The sequence below is a fragment of the Rhinopithecus roxellana genome, chromosome 13 (genome assembly GCF_007565055.1).
Source record: "Rhinopithecus roxellana isolate Shanxi Qingling chromosome 13, ASM756505v1, whole genome shotgun sequence".
Classification (NCBI taxonomy): Eukaryota; Metazoa; Chordata; class Mammalia; order Primates; family Cercopithecidae; genus Rhinopithecus; species Rhinopithecus roxellana.
Window position 1 is genome coordinate 20,421,089 of NC_044561.1, and position 25,562 is coordinate 20,446,650.

General features: G+C 36.9%; 1 protein-coding gene across 4 annotated transcripts in view; it reads right to left on the reverse strand.

Moving 5' to 3' along the window:
- HORMAD2 (HORMA domain containing 2) overlaps positions 1–25,562 on the reverse strand; it is a 101,613-nt gene that overhangs the window by 38,088 nt on the left and 37,963 nt on the right. For all 4 annotated transcript variants that reach the window (XM_030914142.1, XM_030914141.1, XM_010359534.2 and 1 more), the window contains 3 exons: positions 22,388–22,455; positions 19,674–19,831; positions 19,249–19,499 (listed from right to left, as the gene is read on the reverse strand). In XM_030914142.1, coding sequence (XP_030770002.1) covers positions 19,249–19,499; positions 19,674–19,831; positions 22,388–22,455 — 477 coding nt within the window. The remainder of the gene's footprint in view (positions 1–19,248; positions 19,500–19,673; positions 19,832–22,387; positions 22,456–25,562) is intronic.

The window sequence follows — 25,562 nt, forward strand, 5'->3', positions numbered from 1 at the left end:
ATTGCTTAGAGGAAAATTTACAACTGTAAATGCCTACATTAATAAAGGAGATCTCAAATAACCTAACTTTCCACCTTAAGACACTGGAAAAAGTGCAAACTAAACCTAAAGCAAGCACAGGAAGGAAATAATAAAGATTAGTGTAGACATTTATGAAATGGAGAATTAAAAAATAGTGAAAATCAGTGAATCCAAAGGCTGATTCTTTGAAAGATCAACAAAACTGACAAACCTTTAGCCAGCTTGACCAAGTAAATAAAAGATTAAAATTACTAGAATCGGAAATAAAAGACCAGACATTACTGCTGACCTTACAGAAATAAAAAGCATTATAAAGGAATACTATGAACAATAATATGGCAATAAATTAGATAACTTAGATGAAATGGAAATTGCCTAAATTACACAAAATACCAAAACTGATTCAAGAAGAAATTGAAAATATGAATATATCTATAACAAGTGAAGACCTTGAATTAACAATTTTTAAAACTATCCACAAAAAGAAAAACCCAGTCACAGATAGCGTCACCACTAAACTCTACCAAACATTTAAAGAATTAATACCAACTCTTCGCAAACTCTTCCAAAAAGTAGAAGATAAGCAAAAACTTTTCATATCATTTCTCTCATGCACTTTTTTTTTTTTTTTTTTTTTTTTTTTCCTACAGAGTCTCACTTTGTTGCCCAGGCTGGAGTGCACTGGTGCTATCTCAGCTCACTGCAACCTCTGCTTCCCAGGGTCAAGCAATTCTTGTGCCTCAGCCTCCCGAGTAGTTGGGATTACAGGTGTGCACCACCGTGCAGGGCTAATTCAACTCATTTTTGTGAAGCCAGTGTTACCCTGATACCAAAACCAAAGGCAACACAAGAAAACTACAGATCAATATCTCTCATGCACTAGACACAAAAATCCTCAACAAAATACTAGCAAAACATCTAGCAATATAAATACACACACACACACACACACACACACACACAGAGATACATGCACACACAGTGATAAAGAGGGGTCTATCTCAGGAATGTAAGCTTGGGTTAATATCTGAAAATCAGCTAATGTAATACATTATATCAAAAGAATACAAAGCAAAAATCACATAATCATTTCAAGAGATGCAGGAAAAGCATTTGACAAAATCCAACACCCTTCATGATTAAAAAAACGCTCAGCAGACTAAGAAGGGAACTTCTTCAACATAACAAAGGGCACCTAAAACAAAAACCCATACCTAATGGTGAAAAATTAGATGCTTCTCTAAGATTAGGAACAAGACAAGGCTATCTCTTCACTTCTATTCAACATTGTAATGGAGGTTCTAGCCAGGGCAATTAGATAAGAAAAGGAAATAAAAGGCATCCAGATTAGAAAGGAAGAACTGAAACTATATCTATTTGCAGATGACATGCTTTTGTATATAGAAAATCCTCAGGAATCCTCTAAAAAAACTAGGATACAGAAAATAATCAGGAATCTTCTAAAAAAAACTATTAGAACTATTCAAAGAGTTCAGCAAGCATATCAGTCAGGGTTCTCTAGAGAAACAGAACTAGTAGGATGAAAAAATATATATACATATATATATATGTAAAGAGAGAGAGAGAGACAGAGAGGTTATTTTTATATATAGTAGAGAGAGAGACAGGATATATATAGAGAGAATGCAGTTATATATATATATATATAGATATATAAAATAAAATAGATAAAAACATATTCATTATAAAGAATTGGCTCATACAATTATGGAGACTGGCAAGTCTAAAATCTACAGTGTGAACCAACAGGCATGAGACCCTGGAAAGTTGATGATGCAGTTCCAGTCTGAAGGCCAACAGGCTAGGGACCCAGGAGAGTTAATGGTGCAGATGAAGTCTGAAGGCAATCTGCTGGAGTATTCCCTCCTGCTCAGACAGGTTAGTCTTTTTGTTCTATTCAGGCCTTCAACAGATTCAATGAGATCCACCCACATCATGGAGTGTTGGTTTTACTTTATTGAAAGCAATCTGCTTTACTTAAAGTTTACTGATTTAAATGTTAATTTCATCCAATAGCACCCTCCAAGTTGACACATAAAATTAACTACCCTACCAAGGTTGTAGAATACAAAATCAGCATACAAAATTCAACAGTGTTTCTATATACCTGCAATGAATAATAAAAAGATGAAAACTTATTCCTAAGTATTTTATTCGTTTCATGCTATTGTGCAGTTCACATACTATTGTGAATAGTATGAAAAGAATGCTTATGAATAAATTTAACAAAATAAATACAAAATTTATAATCTAAAAACCACAAAACATTGCTGAAAGAAATTTAAAAAATCCAAATACATGAAAATGGAATGGAAGACAATATTTATAAATTGTATGTCTAGTAAGGAATTTACCCAGAATATATAAAGAACCCTTACACCTCAGTAATAAAAGGACAAATGACAATTTTTAAAATGGGCAAAGGAGGCTGGATGCAGAGGCTCATGCCTGTAATTCTTGCATTTTAGGGGGCCATCGTGAGAGGAATGCTTGGCTCTAGGAGTTTGAGACCAGTCTAGGAAACATGGCAAGACCCCATCTCCACAAAAACATTTTAAAAATTAACCAGGCATGGCGGTACACACCTATGGTCCCAGCCTCTCTGTTGCCTATTAGGTAACATAGCAAGACTGTCTCAAAAAAAAAAAAAAAAAAAAAAAAAATGGGCAAAAGATCTGAATAAACATTTCTCCAAGGAATATATAAATTGATAAGAAGCACATGAAAAGATGCTTGACATCATTAGTCATTAGAGAAATGCAAATAAAAACCACAATGAGGTACCACTTACTTTGCACCCACTAGGATGGCTAGAATCAAAAAGTGAGACAACACCAAGTGCTGGTAAGGATGTGGAGAAATTGGAACCCTCATACACCAATGTTGGGAATGTAAAATGGTACAGCCACTTTGGAAGAATTTTGGAGTTCTCCAAATGATTAAACACATATGACCCAGCAATTCCACTCTTAGGTATATACCCAAGAAAATTAAAAAAAGACACTCAAAAAGAACTTATATACAAGTGTTTATAGCAGCATTATTCACAATAGCCAAAAGGTTGAAAGAACCCAAATGCCCATCACTAATATATGGAGAGACAAAATGTGGTGTATCCATACAATGGAGTATTATTAAGCCATAAAAAGGGATGCAGTAATGACACATGCCATACATGGATGAACTTTGAAAACACGATGCTGCCCTTTTGGCTGAAAAGTACCATGGTAGTTGGCAAGAACAAGCACTTTATGAAAGGTGGCAAAAGCAAGCCAAGAAGAAAGTGGTTGATCCATTTTCTTTCTTTCCTTCTTTCCCTCCTTCTTTTCTTTCTTTCATTATTTATTTATTTCTCTTCCTTTTTCCTATTTTCTGTATCTTCCTTTCCTTACTTCCGTCCTTCCTTCCGTCCTTCCGTCCTTCCTTCCTTCCTTCCTTCCTTCCTTCCTTCCTTCCTTCCTTCCTTCCTTCCTTCCTTCCTTCCTTCCGTTTTAGAAACAAGGTCTTGCTCTGTAGCCCAGGTTGGAGTGCAGTGGTGTGGTCAACAGCTCACTGCAGCCTCGACCTCCTGGGCTCAAACAGCTTGATCCATTTTCTAAGAAAGATTGGCATGATGTGAAAGCACCTGTTATGTTCAACATAATAACTATGGGAAAGACACTTGTCACCAGGACTCAAGGAATCAAAATTGCATCTGATGGCCTCAAGGACCATGTGTTTGAAATGAGTTTGTCTGATGTACAGAATGATGAAGTTGCATTTAGAAAATTCAAGCTGATCCTGAAGATGTTCAGGGCAAAAATGCCTGACTAATGTCCACGGCATGGATCTTACCTGTGACAAAATGTGTTCCACGGTTAAAAAATAGCAGACCATGATTTAAGTTCACACTGATGTCAAGACTACCGATGATTATTTACTTTGTCTGTTTTGTGTTGATTTTACTAAAAAATGCAACAATTATATATGGAAGACTTCACACAATTAACACTACCAGGTCTGCCAAATCCAGAAGATTATGGAAATCATGACCCGAGAGGTGCAGACAAATGACTTGAAAGAAGTGGTCAATAAATTGATTCCAGACAGCACTGGAAAAGATATAGAAAAGGCTTGACTATTTATCCTCTCCATGATGTCTTCATTAGGAAAGTAAAAATGAAGAAGCCCAAGTTTGAATCAGGAAAACTCATGTAGCTTCATGATGAAGGTAGTAGTTTTGAAAAAGCTACTAAGGATGAGAAAGGTGCTAAAGTTGAATGAGCTGATAGAAATGAACCATCAGTCCAAGAATCTGTTTAACATTCAGACTTTTAATAGTGTCAAATTAAAAGCCCTATTTGTGGGGGGGGGGGGGAAGAAATCACAATGTAAAGTGAAGAGGTCAGTCACAAAATTCATCATATTATGACTTTATTTATATGAAATATCCCATAATAGGCAAATCTGGAGACAGAAAATAGATTAATGGTTATTTAGGACTGGGGGAGAGGAGAAATAAGACAGGGAGGTGAAAGCCAAAAAATATGGGTTTTCTTCAGGTGATGAAAATCTTCTAAAATTTTGACTGCAGTGATGGTTGCAAATCTCTGTGACTATACTAAATATCATTGAATTATACATTTTAAATGGGTGAATTGCATGGTATATAAATTACATTTCAATAAAGCTATTAAAAACAGAAAAATGTACAAATAGAATCATACAGTATGTAGTCTTTTGATTCTGGCTTCTTTCACTTACTAGAATGCATTTGCAACTCATCCATGTTGTTGCATGTTTCAGTAGTTTGTTTCTTTTTGTCTTAAGTTTATCCATTCTCTAATTAAGAAATACCTAATTGTTTCCATACGTTGAAGATTATGAATAGAGTTGCTATAAACATTTGCATACATTTTTGTGTGTAAACATAGGCTGTCATTGCACTTGGTATAACAGCTGTTTCAAAGTCCTTATCTACTAATTTTATCATTGCTGAAATTTCTGGGCTTGCCTGTACTGACTGGGTCCTGCAGGTTATGGATCAGTTTTCCTGCTGCTTTACATATCAAGAAACTTTTATTAGATTCTGAACAATAAGAATGTTACATTGTTGAATGTTTGAATTTTGTTATCTTTCTTAAACTGTTTTGGCAGGCAGATAAGCTTGATCCTTTTGAGGCATGTTTTTAAACTTCATTAGATTAAATCTGGAGGCTTTTACTAAAAGTTTGGTTTAGCTCTACTGCTAACATGTAACCTTTCTGGAGGCTCTATTGAATGTTTTGAGTGTTCAAGAAGGGCTCTCCATTTGACTGGTCATTATGTGAACATCTCCCAGCCCTGTGAGAGTTCTGGGAATTGTTCAGTTGCCAGTTTTCTTTGTCCAGCCTTGTGGAGTTTTGACCCACACCTGAAAAGCTGAATATTAAATCAAAGACTCAAGGAACCCCTATGTTGATTTCTGGATCTCCTTCTCTGTATAGCTCCCTGCCCTCTGATATTCTGTCTCCAACTGCCTCAGATTCCTCATACTCCAATCTCTTTCTTCAACCCAGCAAGACTGCCGTGCTCTGCTTGGGTTCTCTCTCCCTGAACCAGTGGTCTGGAAAGTGCTTCCTAGCAGAAAGCCAGGGCAATTTTAAGACTTGTCTCACTTTTCTTCTGTCCAGGATCCTATTCCTGCGTGCCTGTTGTCTAATGTCCAAAAACAGTTGCTTCATATATTTTGCCCAGTTTTCTAGTTGTTTACAGCAAGAGGGTAACTCTTACATTACTCTTTCATGAGTGAAAGTGGAATTTGGTCATTCTAATATAGGGTTTTTACCTCTCTTCTGAGATTTTACACACTCTCCCCTACATGGGCGAATATATGATTTAATAGATTGAGTATGAGTTTTGGAGCCAGAGAGACCTAGATTGAAATAATGATTTTGATGCTCTCTAGTTGGGCAACCCTGGACATGCTACTTAATGTCTTTGAACTTCTGTTTCTTCAGCTATAAAATATCATGCAAAGTTGTCGTTGGGATTAATTGGGTTCACATGTATACACAGCCTTTTGTGGGCACTTAATAAATGGTGGCTATTATTATTAATTAATAAATAGCCATTTGTTTGTTTCTCTTCTTCTAATCAATTTTGAATCAGGGATTTGGCCTATTCATCTTTGTGTACACTACCCTTCTATGATGACTCAAGCATAGTAGGCCTCAATATAAATTTATTGACTGAATAAATGCTGATAACTTATTGTTGATTAGAATATAGTAGAACATACTTTTTTTTTTTTTTTTGGTGACAGAGCCTTGCTCTGTCGCCCAGGCTGGAGTGGAATGGTGCGACCTCAACTCACTGCAACCTTCGCCTTCCGGGTTCAAGCGATTCTCCTGCCTCAGCCTACCGAGTAGTTGGGATTACAAGCATCCACCACAATGCCTGGCTAATTTTTTGTATTTTTGGTGTAGACAGGGTTTCACCATGTTGGCCAGGCTTGTCTTGAACTCCTGACCTCAGGTGATTACCCGCCTTGGCCTCCCAGAGTGCTGGGATTACAGGTGTGAGCCACTGCGCCCGGCCCCAGTAGAACATTCTTTTAAACCTTCTTCACAATGAGCTTCATGTAGCCTTGTTTAAATGTCAAAATGATACCCTTAGTGATAAAGTTTGTTTGTTCCAACTTTGGTTATCAAAGCAGAAAGAGCCCTCCATTGTGCAGAAAAAGCACACCTAGGTAGTGACTCATAAAGTATACAGTCATCCCTCTGTATCCATGAGGAACTGGTTTTGGAGCACACACACTCTACACCCACAGACAGGAAATCTATGGATGCTCAAGTCCCTTGTATAAAATGGCACAGTATTGGCATATAATATGCACATCCTATGTACATATTCCCATATATATTAAATCATCTCTAGATTATTTATAATATTCAATACAACATAAATGCTACATAAATAGTTACACTGTATTGTTTAGGGAATCATGGGGGACAAGAAAAAAAAGTCTGTACATGTTCAGTACAGACCCAACCATTTTTTTTTAACAGTTTAAACCCACAGTTGGCTGAATCCACTAATGCAAAACCCACAGATACAAAGGGCCAATTGCAAACCACCATGGCATGTGTATACCTATGTAACAAACCTGCATGTTCTGCACATGTATCCCAGAACTTAAAGTATAATAATAGATAAATATTATACACACACACACACACACACACACATACATATACACGCAAAGGGCCAACTGTGTTTCTAACTTTTCTTTACCATTGTCAGAAGGACTGGTCCTCTAAAGTCTTAGCTCTCAATTTTGAGATCCTAATATAAATGCTAAAAGAATTATTCCTCTTATGATGCTTAGATTTGTTACAAGCATAATCTCATGTGTGTACCAACAGACAATGTAGCATCAAATAGAAAACTTTAACACACATAATGGTATCAGAAAAATCAGCCAACTGAATATAGTTACAGGAAATTGGGTAACATTATCATTACACTTTTTTCCAATGTGCAGTTGAATAAAATTTCAATAAAGTCACTTTGAAAAAAATCTGAGCTTAAATGAAACCTAATATTTCATTGATTTTGCTGTAATAATAGCATTGTATTATTACAGGCATCTCTTTTTTTTTTTTTTTTTTTTTGAGACGGAGCCTCGCTCGATCGCCCAGGCTGGAGTGCAGTGGCGCAATATCGGCTCACTGCAAGCTCTGCCTCCCGGGTTCTCGCCATTCTCCTGCCTCAGCCTCCCAAGTAGCTGGGACTACAGGCGCCCACCACCACACCCGGCTAATTTTTTGTATTTTCGGTAGAGACAGGGCTTCACCGTGTTAGCCAGGATGGTCTCGATCTCCTGACCTCATGATCCACCGGCCTCAGCCTCCCAAAGTGCTGGGATTACAGGCATGAGCCACTGCGCCCGGCCCAGGCATCTCTTTTTTAACCAAACAGAATATTCTGCCTTACTCTTTTTTAAACAAAATTTATTTATTTTAATGCTAGGACTTAGTAATTGTAACATCCAAAGCATTTCTACCTAAGATTACTCACTATGCTTGACTCTTTTTCTGCTATAATACATATCAGTATACTTTTTTAATATAAGTGAAACATATACAGATAATCGGTGTGGCTCTTCCACTCACAAAAGGAAGGAAGTAATTCTCTAATATGTTATAGAATGATTCAGACAAAAGAAGAAATGACTTATATGACTGATGGGAAAGTCAACCAACTTTCATTCCTCTTTGCACAGTTAATAGAGGATAGCAATTACATTCTGGACTGCAAAACAGAACAATTAATTGAAAGGAATTTTCTATTTGACAAAAGGAAACTTAATGAAAAGGACTACAGTCTCATGATGAAGAAAGAATGATGTGTGTGTGTGTGGTTTTTTTGTTTTGTTTTGTTTTGTTTTGTTTTGTTTTGTTTTGTTTGAGATGGAGTCTCCCTCAGTCTCCCAGGCTGGTGTGCAGTAGCGTGATCTTGGCTCACTGCAATCTCTGCCTCCCGGATTCAAGTGATTTTTTTGCTGGCTAATTTTTGTATTTTTAGTAGAGACAGGGTTTCACCATGTTGGCCAGGCTCGTCTTGAACTCCTGACCTCAGGTGATCCTCCCGCCTTGGCCTCCCAAAGTGCTGGGATTACAGGCATGAGCCATTGCACCTGGCCTGATATGTGTGTTTTTTAAGGCTGAATATTTTCTGTAAATAATGTGTTTCTTCCAGTGCTTTCAATAATCAATCCTACTTCCAAGAATCTGAGATATTATTGCCAACACTATGTTGTATCAAAGAAGGCATATATGCTTCAGGAGATGTGATGCTATGAAAATCATCAGACTATACCTCAAAAAATGCAAAATTTCAGTTCAGAGTTTAGTGGAAAACAATAGGTTTTGAATGAAAAGGTCTTGTTTTAATCTATCTGGAATACAAAGCAATTCTAAGGAATTCAGAAAACTATCTTTCTAGTCCACACTTAAATGCCGCCATTTACCTTGGAAACAATGTACTTTACATTCTAATTTCTTAAAAATAAATCATTTACTTTTTACTTAAGTGTGCTGGCACAAAAGAGTGAGAAATGAGCTTCATGGAGGGAAAGAACACATGAGGTAAATGACATATTGTTATAATTTGTGGATCCTTTTGTGGAATTCATAAAAAAGAAAAAAGCTATCTTAAAACATTATTTTTAAATTGAAATAAGTTGCAGAAATCTAGGCAAAATGCAAATCATTTTTATTACACTTAGAAAATAGTGTAATAGAGTGTGTATGTTTGGGATATGCTTAAAAAGCAAACCATTCATTGTAACTAAATCAAATGATAAACTATCAAATAAACTTTAAATATACTAGAGCCTTTTATAAGAAAACAGTATTCTCTGCCTTTAGCTCATCCTCAAAAAAAAACATCATTTATGTGAATTATTTATGCTTCAGTGAAATTAATATGTCACAGATGGAAAAAAATACCATTCTGGATCAAGATTTCTAGTTACAAAAGAAAGGTCTAGAAAAAAGCCTGCAAAGAGTGTCTAGCAACTGTATTTGGAGGTATAAAGACACATAAGTACTTCAAAAAATTAGAAAATTATAGTAGACCCCTGCCTAAAAATATGGTTAAAATATTAATTCTCAAAGAACTATAATGACTTAATAAACTAAATTTAATCTTCAAAATAGATTTGGGCCAACATTAGCCCTCCATCTTTTTATCACTGTCTGTGTAAGTAATTACTAGAGTTTTTTAAGGAGACTGGGTTAACTATCTCTACTAGAAAGAAGTACTTTTCCTTCAGCATTTAAACAGCATAAGTTTAAGTAAGATTCTACAACAAATTACAGAACATATGTTGATTAGCACCATACAGGTCAGTTCTTTGAAGAAACCTGTCTAAGGGTCTTTAGGGGAAGTTGTCTTCAGTGTGTATGTCTACGGCTATCTGTCCAGTTGACTATGACAGGGAAAAATAACCAACTTCCCAGAGTTATGTGAAGTGCCTTTGTGTTTGTGTAGCCTTACTAGCTACAGCTTAGGCCTAAAACACCCCTATTAGGAAGGCAGACCTGGCCAGGCATGGTGGCTTTTGCCTGTAATCCCAGCACTTTGGAAGGCGGAAGCAGAGGTAGGTGGGTTGCTTGACCTCAGGAGTTGGAGACCAGCCTGGGCAACATGGTGAAACCCTGTCTCTATAAAACATATAAAAATTAGCTAGACATGGTGGCACGCACGCGTAGTCCCAGTTACTTGGGTGGCTGAGGTGGAAGAGTGGCTCAATCCCAGGAGGCAGAGATTGCAGTGAGCCGAGATCACGCCACTGCACTCCAGCCTGGGTGACAGAGTATGACCCTGTCTCATAAAAAAAAAGAAAAAAGAAAAAAGAATGGAGACCTGAAAAAAAAAGAAAAAAGAAAAAAGAATGGAGACCTGTCCTGAAAATGTTGTGGGGAGCAGATTAAATGATAAGGACACAGTTAGGACAGGGTTTTTCAGACAGGCTTACTGAACTCTGTATTGTCCTGGGATTCCCTGGACAATTCCATGTTCTATTTTTCAAGTAGAGTTAGGTTTTTAGAGTTCTTATAATTTAAGAATTCTTAAGTTTCAAGCATGTGTGCTTTTATCAATTCTGAATCCATTGCCAAATTATAATCTCACTTTCACATTATTCCTTGGATCTTAACAATCACACCAGAAAGTGAATAGTACAATTATTGAATAATTTCAACTATTAGTAGAAACTCTGTTATATTTGCCTTTCTGTGACTGGAATAAGGAATAACCTGAAAAAGAAAATTGTATTAAAATCTTTCTATTTTCAACAGTCTCACAACAATATAATTGTGTTAAATCCTGTCTTTACTATAGATCATTGGTAGAAAAGCAGTGTAAGCTGTTGGATCAAAATTTTATAAATTTTCTATTTTAATTTTAAATAAAACTTAAATTATAAATTATTTTTAAAGTTTTAAAAAATCTTTGAGTTAGAGACTACCAAGAGTAAAGAAATTTCAGCAAAGCCCTGTAGGATACAGGAAAGGCGTGGAACATTCAGTATTATAATTCTAAGTCACAGAGACAGAATTTCTGATGCTACCATACTGGACTTTCCAACTTGCCTGGAATGTCCTCTGCCATGATCACTGCCAATCAAAATATGATTCATCCACAAAATCACCAAATCAAGCTAGGCATGGTGATACATGCCTATAATCTCAGGTACGTGGAAGGCTGAAGTGGGAGGATTGCTTGAGCCCAGGAGTTCAAGACCAGCCTGGACAACATAGTGAGACTGCATCTCAAAAAAAAAAAAAAAAAAATCACCAACTTAATGAAACTTTCCCACACAGTGCCAATTTATCCTTTTTTCTGTAACCTTAGTACTTTGGAGTTCAACGGCCTGGGTTTGAATTCTGCCCCTGTTACATATTCACTATGTATGGAATCTTGGGCTAATTTCTCTGGCTCAGTTTCCTCATTTGTAAAATGAAGATAACAATAGTATCTACCTTATAAAATAGCTAGGAAGATTGAAAGTGATAATATATGTAAAGCTCTGAGAGTGCTCAAAATTGTTAATATTATTTCTATCATTCATACACTCTCTAGTATTATCTTTTTATGAGATTGTGTAGAGGTTATCTCTTCAGCCACAATTCTAAAGGGCACAGGCTATATCTTATATGTCTTTGTTTTCCTCACAGTGCTTAGCAGGGCATTATTCTCTCTCTCTCCTTTTTTTTTTTTTTTTTTTTTTTTGAGATGGAGTCTCGCTCTGTCGCTCATTGTAAGCTCCGCCTCCCGGGTTTTCACCATTCTCCTGCCTCAGCCTCCTGAGTAGCTGGGACTACAGGCACCCCCCCACCACGCCCAGCTAATTTTTTTATATTTTTAGTAGAGACGGGGTTTCACCGTGTTAGCCAGGATGGTCTTGATCTCCTGACCTTGTGATCTGCCTGCCTCAGCCTCCCAAAGTGCTGGGGTTACAAGCATGAGCCACCGCGCCCGGCCAGGACATTATTCTCTTAATAGGAATTCAAAAAATATCCCAGAGAATCTTAGCATGAAAGATATCTCAGAAGTCAATCTAGTTCAACCTTCCCTCTAAATCATGATTTTACTTTTGCAACACCCTAGAGATAATCATCTATTCTATCTTGAATACACCTATATATCTGCACTTGAGCACAGCTGATGACACTGGAGTTCACCCCTACACAAGGCAACCAGGTTTGTTAAGTAGTTATCATTGTTAGAAAATTCACTCTGAGGAGGTGGAGAAGTTGGCAGCTTCTGGAAAATGATTTGGTACTACTCATTTGAGAGCCATACAAATGTTCAAGCTCTGTAAATTTCACTCCTGATACTATATTCATAGAAAAAATTTTTAAATGCTTTCATGTATACAAAGGTATTTATTACAACACTTTATAATAGCAAAATCAGGAATTAACCTAAATGTTTCCAAGTAGGGAAATGGTAGAGTGCCTAAATAAAACAAGAAGTCATTAAAATTAAAAACACAAAGATTAAGGTGGAACATATTTATAAAATCAATAATAAGTATGAAAGTAAAATAAATTCACAGACACCATGATTAAAACCACATACAAATATATAAATCAATGAAAAAATACTGGAGAGGATGGGACATATAAAAATAACAGTATTGATAGGATGGTGAGACAGTGGAAGATTTCCATTGCTTTTTAAATTACTTTAATGTTATAATAATATTGCTTTAAAATTTTTAAAGAGAAAATTCTTCCTTCTATTGAGCCAAAATCAACATAATTTTCATCTACTGGTTCTGATTCTGCCCTTCGTAACTACACAAAATAAATCAACTTAAAATATTTGAAATATTTGAGTGCCTCACTCTCTGGCACCCTGGAAGACAGACTGGAGAGGCAATGATGACATCAAGGAGACCCAGTTAGAAGACTCAACTATCACCAAGAAAGCAATGATGACATCCTGCATCAGCACAGTGGTAACAGTGCTAGATTTGGGAAATACTTCAAAGGCAAAACACATGGAAATGGTGTACCAAAAGAATGTAGGAAGTGAGGAGAAAATAAGAGTTGAACATGTTCCTGGTTGGGTTGCTTAGAAAAGTGATGGTGCAATACCAAGATAAGGAACCTAGGATGAGGAAGTGTGTGTTTGTTCAGAAGTTAAAATTCCATTTGAAGATGTTGAATCTAAGGTACCTGTAGGATATTCATGTCTATACATTTATGGAAGTACAATTTGGCATCAGAAAGACAAACCAAACCAGAGAAATAGAAAAAGACAAAGATGAGCTGGGCGTGATGGCCCACGCCTATAATCCCAGCACTTCAGGAGGCTAAGACCAGCAGATGGCTTGAGCTCAGGAATTTGAGACCAGCCTGGGCAACATGATGAAATCCTATCTCTAAAACAAATACAAAAATGAGGCTGGGCATGGTGGCTCACGCCTGTAATCCCAGCACTTTGGGAGGCCGAGGTGGGCAGATCATGAAGTCAGGAATTCGAGACCAGCTGACCAACATTGTGAAACCCCAACTCTACTAAAAATATAAAAATTAGCTGGGTGTGATGGCACATGCCTATAATCCCAGCTACTCAGGAGGCTGAGGCAGGATAATCACTTGAACCAGGGAAGCGGAGGCTGCAGTGAGCCGAGATCGGGCCACTGCACTCCAGCCTGGGTGACAGAGTAAGACTCTGTATCAAAAAAAAAAAAAAAAAATTAGCCAGGTGTGGTGGCACGCATTTATAGTCATAGCTACTTGTGAGGCTGAGGTGGGAGGATCACTTGTAAATGAAATGGAAAACAAACAAAGCAATAGAAGTGATCAGCACAACCAAAAGATGGCTTTTTGAAAAGACTAATAAAAAATACTAATTTTTGGTAAACATAATAAAGGAAAATAAATGAGACACAAATGAACAGCACTAGATATGAAAAAAGGGAAATAACTACAGAAATAGAAGATATTTTAAAAATTATGAGAACTCCACTAATAATTTTATACCAAAATATATGAATACCTAAAGGTATAGGAGAGAAAGGGCAGGTATTCATATTTTTTGGTATGAAGTTATTCATGGAGGTTTTTATAACTCTAAAAATTTCTCTTCTGTTTCTGTAGTTATTTCCCTTTTTTAGAGAAAAACATAGAGTACATCTCTGTAAATTTTGAAGTAGGTAAAAATGTCTCAAACAGTACCGAAAACTTCTGAATATAGCTGAAAAGATTGATAAATCAGAATACATTAAAATTAAGAACTTCTGTTCATAAAACACCTCATTAAGAAAACAACTCACAAGGTTGAAGAAGATATTCACAATACATGTATCCAAAAAACATATGCAGAATATATATGCAGAGCTCCTACAAATCAGTAAGAATGAAAGACAATCCAAGAGGAAAAAAGGCAGGGGAGGGGCAAACAATTTGAACAGATCCTTCACAAAAGAAAATATTCAACATGGCCAATAAACATATAAAAAGGTGCTCCTCTTCATTAGTCATCAGGGAAATGCAAATGAAAACCAAAATGACATACCACTGCACACCCACCAGAATGGATAAAATCTTAACAATGGAAAATGTCAAGGGTTAGTGAGGATATAAAGCAACCACAACTCTCATACATTGCTGGTGGGAGTGTAAATTGGCACAAATACTTTGGAAACTATTTTGCACTATCTGTTAAAACTAAATATACACATACCCTTTGACCCAGCAATTCTACTCCTAGTAATTCTATTTCCACCAGAAATGTGTAGTTATTTCCCTAAAAAAACATGTTCCAGAATATTCCAAGCATTTCTATCCATCATAGACAAAAATTAGAAATTATCCAAATTAACATTATAATGAATAAATTGCCATTAACAATAGAATGAATAAATTGTCAGGATGGTCTACAACAACATGTAAAAATATGGGTAAATCTCACAACATAATGTTAACTGAAAAAATGGTCCATACTCGGCCCTGTGCGGTGGCTCTCATCTGTAATCCCAGCACTTTGGGAGGCCGAGGCAGGCTGATCGAGAGGTCAGGAGATCAAGACCATCCTGGCTAACATGTGAAACCCCATCTCTACCAAAAATACAAAAAATTAGCTGGGTGTGGTGGCAGGTGCCTGTAGTCCCAGCTGCTGAGGCAGGAGAATGGCATGAACCCGGGAGGCGGAACTTGCAGTGAGCAGAACAGAAATCTCACCACTGTACTCCAGCCTGGGAAACAGTGCAAGACTCCGTCTCAAAAAAAAAAAAAAAAAAAAAAAAAAAAAAAAAATACTCTATGATTCCATGTCTATAAAATAAAGAGGAGAAACTAATCTACGCAAACAGAAGTCAGGATAGCAGTATTCTTGTTGAGTAGAATAGCAACTGTAAAGTAAGACTGGGGGTTTCTCGGGGTCTGGAAGAATTCTATTTATTGATCTGAGTGCTGATTTCACATATTTATTCAGTAGGGCCACGACAAAGACAAAGCAAGCAAGGTGTCCAGGGGGCAAAATTTCAGGAGGTCCTTACTCTTGGCACCTGAGATCTTCCTTAAAATATGCTCCCAGGCACCTTGCTTGTGTTACCCTCATCCCAGCTCTAGTGTTCAGTTTGTGAATATTTATTGAGCTGTATCACTGATACATATGTTTTACTGTATGTTTATTATTCTTGAATTTAAAAATGTTAAGAGGATCTGGTCTATTTCACTCCATAAATAAAAATAAACTTTAAGTGGATTATAAACCTAAATGTAAAAAGAAAAATGTTAAAACTTTTAGAATAAAATACGAGAATATTATTAGTGACCTCAGGTAGAGGATTTCTTAAGGATATCCAAAAGCACATATTAAAGGATAGACTATATTAAAGTTAAAAACTTATATTTCTCAAAAGACCTCTTAAAGAAAGTGAAAAGATGAGCCGGGCACAGTGGCTCATACCTGTAATCCCAGCACTTTGGAAGGCCTAGGCGGGTGGATCATCTGAGGTCAGGAGCTCGAGACCAGCCTGACCAACATGGAGAAACCCTGCCTCTACTAAAAATACGAAATTAGCTGGGCATGGTGGCACATGCCTGCAATCCCAGCTACTCAGGAGGCTGAGGCAGGAGAATCGCTTGAACCCAGGAGGCAGAAGGTTACCGTGAGCTGAGATCGTGCCATTGCACTCAGGCCTGGGCAACAAGAGCGAAACTCTGTCTCAACCAAAAAAAAAAAGAAAAGAAAAAAAGTGAAAAGATGAGCCACAAACATGAAAAAAATATTGCAACATAAATGAGTGAAAAGGAATTATTACTAAGCACATATTTTTTAAACCATTGAGGAAAAGATAAACAACCTGATAGACAAATGCATGAAAGACATGAACAGCTGTTTAATATGAGCAAAATAGGATGGCCAAAGGAAAGAGGCACAAACACACAAATAATCAGGGAAATTCAAATTAACATCATGAGGCATTACCATTTCATATCTAGCAGACTGGCAGGAAACATAAACTCTGACAATAAGTGTTGGCAAGAATGTAGGGCACTCTCCTCCACGGGGGTAGCAAGTAAGTTGGTATGACCACTTTGGAAAACAGTTTTGCATTACCTAATAAAGTTGAAAATACACAAGCCTAGAACTGTTTCATATATTCCCAAGAGACATTCTTTGACAGGTGTACCAAGAGGTATGTACATTAATGTTTATAACAATTAAAAAGAATGTCTATCAAGAGTAGAATACTCTACAGCAGTGAAAATGAAAGAACAACAACACAATGGCTAAATCTCCACGTTGAGGTTCAAGCAAAAGAAGAAAATTATAGGAGAATATTCAGAGTATGATTACTTTGATATAAAAATTTAAAGTGAGTAGATGTACTCATTTTAAAATGTACTTATCCATGGCAAAACTATAAAGAAGAGTAAGGGAAAGGTTATCATGAAGGTCAGGAGAGTGGTTACCTTCAGGGGGCATGCAATGAGGAAGGGATACGTGGTGACTTCTAAGGGAGTAGCAATGTTCTACATCTTAGCCTAAATGGAGGACATGTGGATGTTCTTATTATTCTTTAAACTGTACATATTAGTTTTATGTACTCTATTATATGTATGATATATCTCAAAATAAAATTTTTAAAAGAAATAAAGGTTCTACATATGTATACACATGTATGAATGTGTGTGTGTGTGAGTGTGTGTTCCATGTATTCCGTGAAGGAAAACTAAAAGGAATCCTTAGTGGGAAAGTGACAGTAACCACTTCACTAGACTTACTAAATTCTCTCATATGTTTGGTTGGCTGAGAGAGGAACTTCAATCAACTGAGTTTACCACAAAGTCCATATAATACATATAGTTTCAACTAAATGTATGCTTGAAAAGGATTATCACATTCCTTATTTAATCTATCAGTTGAACTATGCATTCTTAGGCTGTCCTGCTTTCATTTGATAAAAAAAGAAACTAATTCTCAATTAAAAGATAAAAATCTAACCAGGTGCTGTATAATCCTAGCACTTTGAGAGGCCAAGGCAGGAGGATCACTGGAGCCCAGGAGTTCAAGATCAGCCTGGACAGCATAGGGAGGCCCTGTCTCTACAAAAACTAAAAAATTAGCTGGGTGTGGGGGCACACACCTATGGTCTCAGTTACTCTGGAGGCTGAGGTGAAAGGGTCACTTGGGACCAGAAGGTCAAGGCTGCAGTGAGCTGTGATCGACTACTGCACTCCAGCACTCAAGCCTGGACAACAGAGCGAGACTCTTTCCCTAAATAAATAAATAAATAAATACTTAGCTGAGGCCGAGTGTGGTGGCTCATACCTGTAATCCCAGCACTTTGGGAGGTCAAAGTAGGATTGCTTGAGCCCAGGAGTTTGAGACCAGCCCTGGTAACATAGTGAGACCCTTGTCTCTATAAAAAATAAAAAAATAAAAAATTAGCCAGGTGTGGTGTCATGTGCTTATAGTCCCAGCTACTTGAGAGGCTGACGTAGGAGGATTCCTTGATAAATCGAGGCACCAGTGAGCCATGGTTGCGCCACTGTACTTCAGCCTGCGCAACAGAGCGAGACCCTGTCTCAAAAACAACAACAACAAAAAAAAACTAACTGAAACATTATTTTCTTAACCTTCATTTTTTTAACCCTTTCTACGTTAGCTACGTCTTCCTTGAGTGAAATTGGAAGAGGAAATTTGCACCAAAATCCAAAGTCATTTTTATGTCTAACATCGAGAAAGCACTAAAAATGAAAAAAACAATCTGTTGCTTGTTTGGTTGTATTATTTACATTAATTGAATTAAAACTAGAACTAGAACCTCTTTTCAATGTATTAAACATAATACAGAGTTAAAGAACTAGAAGAAACCTTCAGAAGTTACCTAGTACAGTAATCTATCTTTAAGTAAGACTCAAATTATGTTAAGCAAACGAGTTATCATTCCAATCTTAAAATACTTCCTGAAAAGATCTTATAGCATCCCTTCCTACTGAAAATTTTTTGTCTAACTCAGAACCCTTTTAATACAATGTTGTTATGCAGTTAACATTATTATCCAGACAACAGCCAGTTAAGGGTGTGGAGTTACCTAGAGCATAATGGGACCCTAGCAAGAATCTAACTCCAAGTCTCTATTGGTGGAAATGGGAAGATAAAGGGCTCAGAGAACTGACTGTTTGGCTCCCCTGGATCCAACCCCACCTGACTTTCCCCAGTGAGTTAGCCCCAAAGCTTGTCTTCCTCCACTTAATCAGAAGTTGACTATTACTTGTTTTCACTCTGACTTGGGTTTATCCATAAAATTTATCTTCCCCAACTCCTACCTTCCAATTATCCCAGTATCAAGAACTGATTTATACTTCCAATGAGTATGAATAAATACCTAGAATATTTTTCAATCCTAAAAATATGTCATTTATAAATCAAGGAAAGAAAACCTCAAATTTTCTAAATTTATGATATCTTTAATAAAATAAATATATTAGAAAATCTTTTTCCTCCTAGTTATGGACAATTTCATCTAATAAAGTATATTTCCTTTTAGAAGATTAAACTTTTTTAGATTAAAAACTCTTTGATGTCAGAGACTGGTTTTGTTTCAGTTTTTATAGCTGGCACACTGTATTCTACCCAGGGTAGAAACTGAAAAATATCAGTTATGTTTAACTGATGCAATAGAAAATCACTAAAGCTTTGCCTTACATGGTCATTGCATTCTTCTTCCTCATCACAGTCTAGACCCTGATGGGCGAGCTCAGTAGTGCTGTTCTCCCGAAACAGATTGTTCTCCAAATCAGTCACTTTGGTAGCCTCTGTCATGACTTTTACTTTTATGCTATGAAAGCCAGTGGAGACGAATCCCACTTGCACACTGATAGGCTCCTTGTCAAATAGCAGGAAGTGTGAATTTACGTCTTCTTTAAAACCGAGGGGTTGGTAATCATGTGGGGTCACTGCAAAATGAAAAGGGCAAAAAGCCATGAAAACTGAGTTTCAATAGAACAAGTCAGATTAATCTTTCATGAGTAGCAACAGACTTCTCTTTCAGATGCTTGCACAATCTTTCTACTTACATAAAATATTAGCTCAGCACTTAAGAAGGAATTTGTCTAAAGTTCTCTACCTACCTGCATTATAGTAGTGGAGTTTCATAGTAAGTACAACATTATTAGGAAGTGGCTCAAGGTCCTGAATCAGTATATACAATTTACGGATCAGTAGAACACTGGCTTTCTTAATATCTTCATTGTTTGTTCCACTTTCAAAGCTTGTACTGCTGCTGTGACTACACAGAAAAAAAGCATACTTTTCGATCATATACAATATTGGCAATCTATCCCAAAAGGAACAAAACTTTTGACTATGTGATTAAATAAATATAAATTAAACATTAAGACATTTTGAGACTATTTTAGAATGTAAATTAGGGCAGTGGTGGTACTTTTTGCAATGTACATACAAAGACTTTCTTAAGTAGCAAATTCCCTAAAAGCATTTAAAATATCATCTTTTTAAAAATTTGATTTGCAAGAAATCATATACCACAATAGTAAGAACAACAAATTTGGAATTAGGTGACCTGACATCTAATATCAGCTCTGCTGATAACTAGCTGAATGACCTTGGTTAAGTCATTTAGACACACTCTAGGTCAGTTAGCTCATTTGTGAGATAAGCGTAAAGACAAACAAAATCAATCACCAGCTCTGGGCCTTTCTACCATCTGATTATCTCACAAAAGTAGCCCTTCCTCACTCTTGCATTGATTACTACAGTGGCTATTTTTCCTGCTTTCCTTCTTGTCCACACTACAAAATATTCTCCATATCACTGCTGAAATAATATTACTAATAGGAAAATCTGTTCATGTCATCTTCTTACTTAGAATTCTTCTATTATATCTATCACCTTTCAATTAAATTCAAAGACAGTGTGTATACAATTCCTTTCACAGTCCATCACATCCTCACCTCTATCCTCATCTGCAGCTATTGCCCAGTTTCCTCTCACTCACAGTATTTGCATATGCTGTTCACTTTGCTTGTACTGTTCATTTTTCCACTTCTCTTCCTGACTGTCCTAAATTTATCCTCTAATACCTAGCTCACATGCAGACTCTTCAAGGAAGCCTTCTCTGATAATATCCTCATCTCATCCTCAGGATAACTGTCCTTCTCTAGACTGTGAGTGGCTATATCTTTCATCTCCACAGTACAGAGTTTGGTGCCCAGCTATTCAATCAACATTTGTTGAATTAATGAATGAATGAACAATTTGGACTAAATTACCTTCCAATTCTAACCTTTATTTATCTCCAAAGTTTCCTTCCACAATTACGTCTCACATTTGAGTAGTTTCCAGAAAGGACCATGACTACAATATATTTACACAATGCTGTGCACATAGTTAGCTCTTAATATGAAAAATAACCCTAAGTAATTGAACTGTTGGATTTTCCCCTAACTGATCTTTGGAGACAGTGTGAATTCATGTGAACATTTATTAAGTGAATACATTAGCTCCTTTTCCAATTTTGAACAACTTAAAATTTTGCCAACCAAGATTTAACCAATTCAAATGTAGGTAACCAAAATGAAGGGCTATAGGCACGTAGCTCATGGGAGTCTCCAGGACACATCAGTAAAATCATATTCAGGACTCCCATTTGAATAAATGCCTATATTTCTTCTCTAGGAAATTAATAATATGCATCATCTTCTCTCCTCCTTAGCATGTGAAAGATTTGGCCATTTTTGTTTTACTGCTTACCTCTTGGCATATGTGCCTTCAGAACAAGAGTTTAATCTGGCCATCAGTGTATATTTTTGAGTTTGGAGAGTAAAGGTGACTTTTTATGTGAGAAAATGTGTATGAAAAGTGCTGCTGTATAAGCTGTAAGGTATTATAAAAATGTTAGCTAACAAAAGGTAATATTTTAATTTTCATTTTTGGAACTGATATTCTCTTCACATTCTAGTGCTGTCTGTAGGTTTTACAAATGGAAGGATAATCAAGGGAGTGAGTCTTGGAGAAAAGTCCTCAAGTTCATGGTAAATGATGAGCCAGAGCTAATAGTAGGGAAAATTGAAAATTAGGTCATGTCTCTCATCAGTCATTCCTTTCAGGGGCATCCACCCCCCTTACTTGGATTCCTCTGCTATCCAGAGTTTTTCACCATCATCTGTACCTTCCACTACTGTGCCATCTTATCAGCAATACTTAGCTCTCCATCCCTCCTGGAAAGTCTGAATCCAAAAGCTACTGGGAGAAAAATTAATGTTGCTCTTCAATGTCCTTGTGTTTGCTATTTAACCCATTAGGATACCTAAAACTTGGAATTTTCGACTTATTAGGAAACTGCAGTGTGTTCTAATCTTTTCATACAAGGACACATAAAAAATGATATTTATATGACACACTAGGGGAAGCAAATGAGAATATTTGTACATACAGGCAAATAGTCCAAGGGTATTATCTACCCTAGGCACAGTCTAGCTATATCGAGTGTGGAAAGGATCGTTATCTAGGCATAGCAGTTGAGAAACTTTGAATTAATGGCTAGACAGAGCCTTATGGAGTTATTCAATCAATATCATGTAGGCAACCTTATTAATATAATTTCTACCGTTGTGCTGCCTGCCATTTTCTCTATTCCCACCAGCTTAATCCATGGATTTCAGGAATGTAAACAATTGTTGCAGCTCCTTTTTATAATAGTGGTTTTCTGTAGGGTTTGTGGGAAAATTTAAAAAGAAGTATAAGGCCTTTGTCTGGCCTCAAGAAGCTTACATTTACCTCAATCCTATTTATTTCTCACGTTTATTAAGCAGTTAGATTCTACCTGTCAAAATCCATAGTGGCTCCTTCTTTCGTGTATTTGAATTTGAACTGGTACATCTCAGTCACTTTCTACAAAAACCAAAGGAAATAAAGAAAAAAAAGAATTTAGAAAAGAAATCCAGAATCTTACCTGATCATAAGCAAGGAACATTTTCACTATGTACCTACTATACTTCCTATATAGCTGTTTGTTTCACAGTATCACAATATTCAAGAGTAACATTTCCAAATATAAAGACAACCTAGTTTTTCTCCTCCATGCTAAAAATAAATTAGATGAAAGATACTATTATTACCATTTTAAAGCTGGAAAAACAAAATCACAGAGTCAAATATCTAACCCAACTAGGTAAATGACAGTGGAACCAGCTGAGAAACCATTCATTCATGTAACAAATGTTTATTGAATGTCTACTTTGTGCCAGGCACTGGAGTCACAGTGGTGAACAAAACAGAAAGGGTCCCTGTTTTTCTGGAATATACATACAATCCAGTAGGGGAAATAGTCAGTAAAAAAGTAAACAAATGAAATAAGCTAACTCCAATAGTGTAAGTGCTATGAACATGAAGCAGATGCTGTGATAGAGGTTCATGAAGGGGACAAGTGCTGCTTTGGTTTGGAAGGGCCAAGGAAGCCCTTGCTGAAGAGGTGAGGTTTGAGTTGAGCCTCAAGGGTCAGTTACGTGCAGATCTTGGGGGTGGGGTGCCTCAGGCAGAGGGAACAGCAATGCAAAGTCTCTGAAGTGGGAAGGGACGCCTCTTCTAGGGTCAGAGAGGAGGCCCAGTGGCTGGAAACCAGTGAGCAAGGGGGAGAACCCAGGAAATGAGGTTATAAAGGAGACTATGGGGCCTTGTTGGCTATGGTAAGGGGTTTGGATTTCATTCTAAGCCAGAAGTCTACAGAAGAGTTTTAAGCAGGTGAGTTATTTGCAGTTTTTAAAACATCATCTTGGATCCTTTAAAAGTGCAGAGGGGAAGAAATAAAAACCATGAGAGCAATTAAGAGGCTACTGCAGTAATTCAGGGAAGACTACAACGGCAACAGGAAAACTAGAAAAAATTAGAAAAGGAGCCCTGATCTCTGACATCAAGTCTTGTTTTTTCAGTCCTGCACTAAAAACTAGATGCTACTACTATCTGCTCTCCTCACTGTTAAGAAAACTAGAAATAAAGAGGGACAAATTTCCTCATAAGAGACAGATTCCATTTAAAATAAAATGAATGTCTGGCTGGGCATGGTGGCTCACGCCTATAATCCCAGCATTTTGGGAGACCGAGGCAGGCAGATCACTTGAGGTCAGGAGTTCAAGACCAGCCTGGCCAATGTGGAGAAACTCTGTCTCTACCAAAAAATACAAAAATTAGCCGAGTGTGGTGGTGCACACCTGTAATCCCAGCTACTCGGGAGGCTGAGGCAGGAGAATCGCTTGAACCCAGGAAGTGGAGGTTGCAGTGAGCCGAGATTGTTCCTCTGCACTCCAGCCTGGGTGACAGAGCAAGACTCCATCTCAAAAAATGAATAGAATAGAATAGAATAGAATAGAATAGAATAGAATAGAATAGAAAGAATAAAATAAACTGAAATATAAAAATAAATAAATAAATAAAATTTAAAAATAAATAAAATAAAATAAAATAAACATCCAGTAGTTGAAGCAAATGTTTCCTACAGATATGTCATACAGTATGTCTACAGAGCTGGAGAAGTACTAATGACAAGTAAAGGGTATAAGCTTAAAACAAAACACAAAAAATGTCCTTTATTCATCTGGTTCAGTATTTGATCCTTGACAATGTGAGAATGAGGATGTCAGACTGATCAGAAAAAGTTTCAGTGTTTCTGTTACTTTAAGCCTCCCAGCTTTGCTCATCTTAAACCTTAACATGAAACTTAATTACAGGTTATCAGGTCTTGGGAAAATTGGCTCATGATGCTTAAACTCTGAGGAGATTGATTTGTAATGGAGTTAATTTTAAAAGATAAAAGTATTTTCCTAATAAGACAGTCTACTTGAGAAATCAAATCAAGTTCAGAAAACTGCTTTGTAAATACAATAGGAGAGACAGATAAGATTAGAGGAGCCTATAGCAACAGGTTCACTCCAGATAGGCGAGATGAAGAGAGTCCTCTCTTAGCCAACGCTGGATGTCATTGCTCTGCCAAGCAAACAATGCCCGTTCTTTCTGCCTGCCCATGTTTCTCAATCAACTCTAGCTTTTTAATGCTCTGAGTGATCTTTTGTTTTTTTAAATTGTAACAAGAGTAGGTTGTTTTGGTAGTTGATAATTTTATTTACACTTTATTATTTGATCCCCGAAGCAACTAGTAAAAGTTATATTTATAATTGTTTTACAGAAGATGCCAATCCTTAATTAACTTCAGTCTGACTCTGGCTTATCTAGGAAGGCATATTTACAGCAGGCACTATTCTTAACACCTCATATAACACTTTTCAGACTAATGTGTTGCCTAATAAAGATGAACCATTGAACTGCTCATCAGTGGTTTCTATGAATCATACTAAATATAGTCACATAAGCCAAAGGAGCAGCAACACATGCAGCCTTTCCTTCTGCCTCCACATTGCAATCCATTGGCAAGACTTTTCAGGTCTATCTCTAAAGCAAATCGCAAGTCCATCTGACACTCATTGTCTGTTCTGTAGCCAAAAGGAGTTTTTGAAAATACAAATCAGACCATGTCACTCCTTTGCTTAAAATCCCGTTAGCTTCTCACCACCCTTAAAATAAAATCCAAAAGTTATGTTGATTTGCAAGGCCCTACTCATCTGTCCCTTGTCTCCCTCTCTGACCTTACCTCTGGTCACTTTCCCTTGCACTCAGCTAAGCTCTAGGCTCATAGTACGTTTTCTATGCTCGAACTCCCAAGATTCCTTCCTGCCTTAGGGCTTTTGCACAGCTATACTCTGGAACATGCGGTCTCCAGTTAATGATAATAATAATATTCAGGCACTGCCCTAAACATTTTACATCAGTTCATTCTTGTGTAGCCAACACTCTGAAGTAGATATTATTCTCATTATTGATGAAGCTAGTAAGTGGTAGAACTGCGATTTGACTCCAGTACCTGTGATGTTAACTATGGTGTTATTTGGCCTGTCACATGTCATTGCCCCTCACAGGGTTGCGTAGGCTGACTTCTTCTGGTTATTCAT